Genomic DNA, 6,404 nt, shown 5'->3' on the forward strand with positions numbered 1-6,404 from the left:
CACTCTGGCAGCACAGCGCACACTTCTCAGGCTCACGCTGTCTTCTGGTGCCCCCGCTCCATCCAGATCCTTCACCATCTTGGTCTCTTGGAATATATTCGAGATTAAACTTCTAATACATGAAACTTTGGGGTATACAGTTAAATCCATAGCACTCTTCCTTTATGTGCTTTCTTTTTCCCAGTCTAGGAGGTTAGATTCTAAAATATTAACAGCAGTCATCCGTTGGTAGTGAGGTTGTGGGTAATTTTGACTTATTTTTGTTCTTCTGTATATTCTGAACTTAAAATATGTCTTTAGTAGTGTTTTGGGGTTTGTTTGGGTGGGGGTGTGTGTGACTGGCTGGTTTGGGGATCTGAACCTTGACCTTGGTCTTCTAACATTGTGCTCTAACCAACTGAGCTAACTCTCCAGCCCACAGTAAAAGTTTTAAAGGAGTTCTTTTTGAAATTTGTGTTAAGGTGTAATAGACATACAGGAAAGTACACATAAGTGTATACCTTGATGGGCTTTCAAAAACTGAGCACGACTGTCTAGACCCAGATTAAGTACAGAACACTTTAGCACCTAAAACCCCCTTTTAGTTCCTAACACTTTCCCCACCAATGGTAAATACTGTCCTCATTAAGGAAGTAATTTTTCAAAAGCAGAATTTTGTTATTCATGTTCAGGGTACAATGAAGTTTGTTCTCTGGTGCTCAGTTTTAAAATTTTTATTTTTTTCTAACATTTTTTCTTAATTATTAAAACCATTTTTCTCCATTGAAATGTAGCAATATAAAGTGGGATTATTGTACTCTTTTTTTCAGAATAAAGAACTAATAAATAGCAGAAATGTCTCAAGCCAGGAAAGATCAATGGTAAGCCATTTTATTTGTCCTTAAATCCAATAGACACAAGTTATATAGTAAGACTGAAAAAAATCTGCTAAAGGATAGATACTTGGAGAGTGATATAAAGTAGGTTTATTAGAATTGGGAAAGAAAAAAGAAACATTATTTAAAACAGTATGTTTTCTTGTAGGTGTCTACATGAATTTTGTATATACTGTTTCTGTCTTTGTTTAACAAATCTCTTTAAAGTTGTAATTTAAGATTAACTTCTATGCAAACTTACTTTTCTTTAAAAAATAAAATCTGCTCCTAAATGTGCAAGACAGCATAGTGTTGGGCTCCTGTTGCCATTAAGGATGTGAAGAAGTAGATAGAAACCATGGGTCATATCTGGAATCCAAATGTGGGAGCTGAGGGCAGCATCCTCAGGAGCACACCAAAAATACCGCTTTTGTGTGGGTGGCTCACCACAGCCATGGCTGCTGCAAAAGCAGTAGAGGCCATGGCAGTAGCCACAGCTACCATGCAGGTGGCCCACCAGGCACCCAACTACATTGACACAAGGAGAGTCACTAGCAGAGACTGGAAAAAGATGAGGATGTCTCTCTCCTCAAAGCCCACTCCAGAGTAATAGAAGAAGCAACTGCTCTACCAGATGACCAGACATCAGTGTAGAGATACTAGAAATACAAAAACCCAAGAAAATATGACACCACCAAAAGAATACAGTAGTTCTCAAATACCATACCATATAGAGCAGGAAACCCTTGAAATGACTGAAAAGGAATTCTGAGCAACAATCTTAAGAAAACCTACTGAGATAGGAGAAAACTCAGACAACATGATGAAACGAAAAAAATCCATGATATGAAGGAGGAAATTTTATAAGGAGATTAATACCTTAAAAAAGAATGCAGCATTTTAATATAGGTGTTTACAAGTATAAATTTTCCTCTAAGCACTGCATGAGCCCTGCATCCTATAAATTTTGATACGTTGTGCTTTGAAAAAAAAAAAATTAATAAAAATAAAAAGAATCAAAGTTGAAGTACTACATTTTAGGATACCTCAAAGGACATACATGCCTTTTGTTGGAAATTTTTTAAATGCAAACTGACAAAAAGAAGATGATGAAAATTACTTGTATGCAGTTGCATTATTGTAATTTAACACATATTCAATAATTGCAGTTTATGTTTCTTCCTTGACTTGAGAATTATTTGATATTTTTAATATTTGTATTTAAATTTTGTTTCTTTTATTTATTACTAGGTGTATTATAATGACATCAGAAATGTGACTATGTTTCATTCTGTTGTACATTTATTGAATTTTGTTGGTGGCCCATAAATAATTAAATTTTTTAAATGTTGAAGAATGCTGTAAAAGAAGGTGAATTCTGTTGAGTACAAAATTTAATAAATGTGATTAACTCAAGGCTATTAATTTTATCTTTCAGATTATTTTTTATTTACCAGGTCAGTCAATGACAGTTTATTGATGTCATCTAATACATCTAATTGCTTATTTATTCAATTCTCCAATTCTCTTAATGTTATATAAATGGTAGTTTATAATTAATGTCGTAATAAAAATGTATGTGATAGCTACATGCTTATCAAAATTATATCTCCCTGATAATTGTAACCTATATTAAAAAGTTATCCTTTGCCTCTTTAAAAAAATGAAACTATTAATATAGCATGTGGGGAAGGAGATTTTGGTATTTGGGGGATTTACTTAAAGTTAGAAGACTGAGAAAGAGGTCAGGAGGGTTAGGAGGAGTCATGCGTAGGGACTGAAAGCAGTTCAGGACAGCTTAATGTCTGTTTTTATACCATGACTCCTCATGTTTCCTCTTCAGCCATCTTAAAGAGAATTAATAATTATGGGAAGGTATTCACTCTGCAGTGCCCAGGATAAACTCTTTGTACAAATTCCATCACACATGGAGGAAGAGGAAATGAAAGGAAGGGATTGGGAATGTTCAGGAAGGTGGGGTGTGAAAAGATTGGTCCAGTTATGTGGGGGCATTGGAAGATTCATGGGCATTATGTGGGGCTCTTTTATTCCTTAGTGGGGCTGCTAGTGACATAGTACCTTAAGGAATTTGAATCGTTTAGCCTGTATACTTAATCTGAGTCATTTCTCCAATGTTATTCTGACTTCCTCCTCCTCCAATTCAATAAAAAAAAATAATTAAAAACTGAATGCTTGATAATATTAGGATAAAATATGAAAATAGTAATATTAGAAACAGTATTTGATTTATAATATTAAACAATACATAGAGTGGAATTATTAGAAGGGAACCTGTAGAAATATAAAAAGTAGAAAACATTAAAGAGTGAAAAAGCTTTTTTTCTTCTCTACCCTTTTGGGTTTGGGAGGGATGGTAGTAAAAAAATATGGTGGAAATATCTTTCCTTCTGATGCTTATGATTTGTTTTCTCTGTTTTATTTGTTTGTGTTTTTTAAAAGTAACCCAAGTCAGTTACCAAAAGTTGTTTTAAAATGAGAACAATTGTTTACCTATATCTTATATAGCAATTTGTTAAAAATAACATAAAGGATTTTTTCTCCCTATTTCAGGATGTTGTAGCCAGAACAGAGAGAGATGGGTATCATATCTTTATTGTTTCTATTAAAGCGGAAAAAACAGATGCACCCTGGAATTTGAATGGTATAGTTAAACTGCATGCATGTTTACTGTCTGCATTTTCTATATTCTATATTTTTGTCATTGACCTGAATTTAAATACTCTGTTACAAACACATCATTCAAAAATGAATTTCTGTTAATCACATGATTATTTGGGGGACTTAAAACTTCTTGCGTATCTTAATGCTAATATATATATTTTTAATGGAGTGAGAATTTTGTTCTTTGAAAATAAATTTTTAAAATTTCAAATCTCATAGTAGGATATAAAATTCTCTATCCTTTCTGACTAAAAAAATTTTTTAACATGAAGAAATGGGTAGGCAACATCTTAACCGTATTTGAAATAGATTATATTCTCTAGTTCTTGAAAATGACCATCATCAGGGATTTAAAATTACTATTTGACAAGTTTTATATTAAAGAGTCTGTCTTTAGCCTAGGATAGAAGTGGCATGTCTATCAGCTGTGACTTCCATGCTCTGTGAGGCTCCCCCCACCCTGGGAGGTAGATCCTCTGTGCTCACTCAGCTATAGTCCCCTAGTGCCCATGAGAGTGAGCTCACAATAAGTCATTTTCAAGGGAATGAATGCTTTCACATATCCTAGAGTTACTCTGGCTGACATTTTCCAGCGTGGGTGTCTTTGGGCCACCAGTTGCCACACAGCATGTGAAGGTCCTGGGGATTTGTATCTTGCTCTGATTCATCTGCTGGGGATACAGAAGTGAAGCCAGGCTTTGACTCTGAAGAGTGCCTAGTCCAGTGGGGGCCAGAAACCAATGAGGCGAGACAGGCATCAACATAGAGGAGGCAAGGAGTTGGTGTACCACAGGGCCCGCAGAGGGAAGCTGGTGGAGGTGGCTGCTCTGGAAGAGTGGGAAGAAGGGCTTCCCCCTGGAGACAGAATCATGGGCCAGATCATACCAAATAGAGGGAGCAGGGACCTTGATGCCTTTCTGCTGCCTAGCTGTCTTAGTCTGTTTGTGCTGCTGTAACAAAATACCTGACACTGGGTAATTTATAATGAACAGAAATTTATTTCCTCATGATTCTGGAGATTGGGAAGTTTAGCACCAAGGCACTGGCAGGTTTGGTGTCTGGTGAGGGCCCTGGTGTCTGCTTCCAAGATGGCTCCTTGAATCCTGAGTCCTCACTTGGTGGAAGGCAGAAGAGCAAAAAATGGCCTAGTTCCCTCCAGTTCTTTTATAAGGCACTAATCCATTCATAAGGGCAGAGCCCTCGTGACTTAGTCACTTCCCAAGAGGTCCCACCTCTTAATACCACCATCACAATTGGGATTAAGTTTCAACACATGATTTTGGGGGGCATTCAGATGATAGCATTAGCCTTGTGCCCTCTTCTTTCCCAGGCATTGTGTCTTTTCCCCTGACACCAGCAGGCAGTTTTAAGCCCTGCTAGTGAATAACTGGAGCTGTTGCTGAACGCTGCATGTCATGCACTGTATCTGGCACTCTGTTCGTTATTGCTTTTTCAGACAAAACCCAATTTAGAGGCTTGTTCAGTAATTTATCCTAAGTTACATTGAGGAAGATAAGGTCCTTAGTGAGATCAGTGAATCGGCGAGGGGACTAGTCTGAGGTCCTATTTGGTAGCCACTGCTACTTTGCTTTCTGTATAAGAAAGCATTTGGCACAGGTTTTTATAATAGGCATGATACAAATAGAAGTATCTTATCTTGATAAGATTACATAATCAAACAATTAGTAATTATCCAACTACCTTGTGTGTGCTAGCTAAAAATTCAGCATTTGTTAGTGTAGTTTGTATTCTTGGACCCTTCTGGGAAATAAACTTATGTTTAAATATTTAAATGAGTTTGAGAAAGACTGATTCTTAATTAACTCTTTCATTTCTTCTCTGTCTCTGCCATCACTGTTACCAGTTTCTCTTTCTATGAAGGGGCCTCATGGATATATCTCTGCAGCAGATTGGCCTCTAATGATTGTGAGTGTTTCTCATCATTTTTTTCCTTTTTTAAAAATTAATTTTGTATCCTAACTGGAAAATTGAAAAACTTTACAAGCTCAGTGATAGTAATGCCTTGGTAGCTAACGCTTTGACATACCCTCTATTTCTGGTTCCAGAGGGACTGGAAAATGAAGGATTGGATATTTGAATGTAGAAATGCCAACTTTCAAATGATCAAAAGGCCTGACTGAAATTGCTTCTCTTCCTGCAGTTTTACATGGTGATGTGTATTGTTTATATACTATATGGCATACTCTGGTTGATGTGGTCTGCCTGTTATTGGAAAGATATATTAAGAATACAGTTCTGGATTGCAGCTGTTATTTTCCTGGGAATGCTTGAAAAAGCAGTTTTTTATGCCGAATACCAAAACATCAACAGCACTGGACTGTCAAGTAAGTTTTGACTGTCTCCATAGATAAAGTATGACCCAAGAGTTTCCTAGCTTGTGAGAGCAGAGCGGTCGGAGGCCCCCTTTGTTCAGTCATTTAGAAATAGCCATATTGCAGACGAAGAAGAGGGAAGCTAAGAAAAGAAGGCCAGAGTAGGACTTTGATGTGTGTGCTCCTCATTTTCTATTTTCCTTGTTAACTTTCCCCTCACTTTCCTCCTGGGAAAAAGAAAATTCCCATTCCCTAAGGTTCAGCTTGGATTAAAACAGCACTAAGTTCTGGATGGAGGAACTTCAGGTTCTGCCAAACCTTTTAACATAGTTCTACTTTTTTCCCCATTTCCTCCTGGGAAAAAGAAAATTCCCATTCCCTAAGGTTCAGCTTGGATTAAAACAGCACTCAGTTCTGGATGGAGGAACTTCAGGTTCTGCCAAACCTTTTAACATAGTTCTACTTTTTTCCCCCTCTTTTTTTCCCTTCTCCTCCAAACAAGAAAAGAAAGGAAATATGGCCCTAGAGAGTAAAA

At 36.8% G+C, this 6,404-nt stretch overlaps 1 protein-coding gene across 1 annotated transcript in view; it reads left to right on the top strand.

Annotated features, from left to right (window-relative positions):
• Positions 1 to 6,404, top strand: part of TMEM87B (transmembrane protein 87B) — a 62,433-nt gene that overhangs the window by 19,498 nt on the left and 36,531 nt on the right. Inside the window, exons 5-8 of the mRNA XM_008581214.1 lie at positions 810 to 860; positions 3,426 to 3,516; positions 5,401 to 5,462; positions 5,698 to 5,881. Of these exons, the coding sequence (XP_008579436.1) occupies positions 810 to 860; positions 3,426 to 3,516; positions 5,401 to 5,462; positions 5,698 to 5,881 (388 nt within the window). The remainder of the gene's footprint in view (positions 1 to 809; positions 861 to 3,425; positions 3,517 to 5,400; positions 5,463 to 5,697; positions 5,882 to 6,404) is intronic.

Source organism: Galeopterus variegatus, unplaced genomic scaffold, assembly GCF_000696425.1.
Source record: "Galeopterus variegatus unplaced genomic scaffold, G_variegatus-3.0.2 Scaffold2297, whole genome shotgun sequence".
NCBI classification, from domain to species: Eukaryota; Metazoa; Chordata; class Mammalia; order Dermoptera; family Cynocephalidae; genus Galeopterus; species Galeopterus variegatus.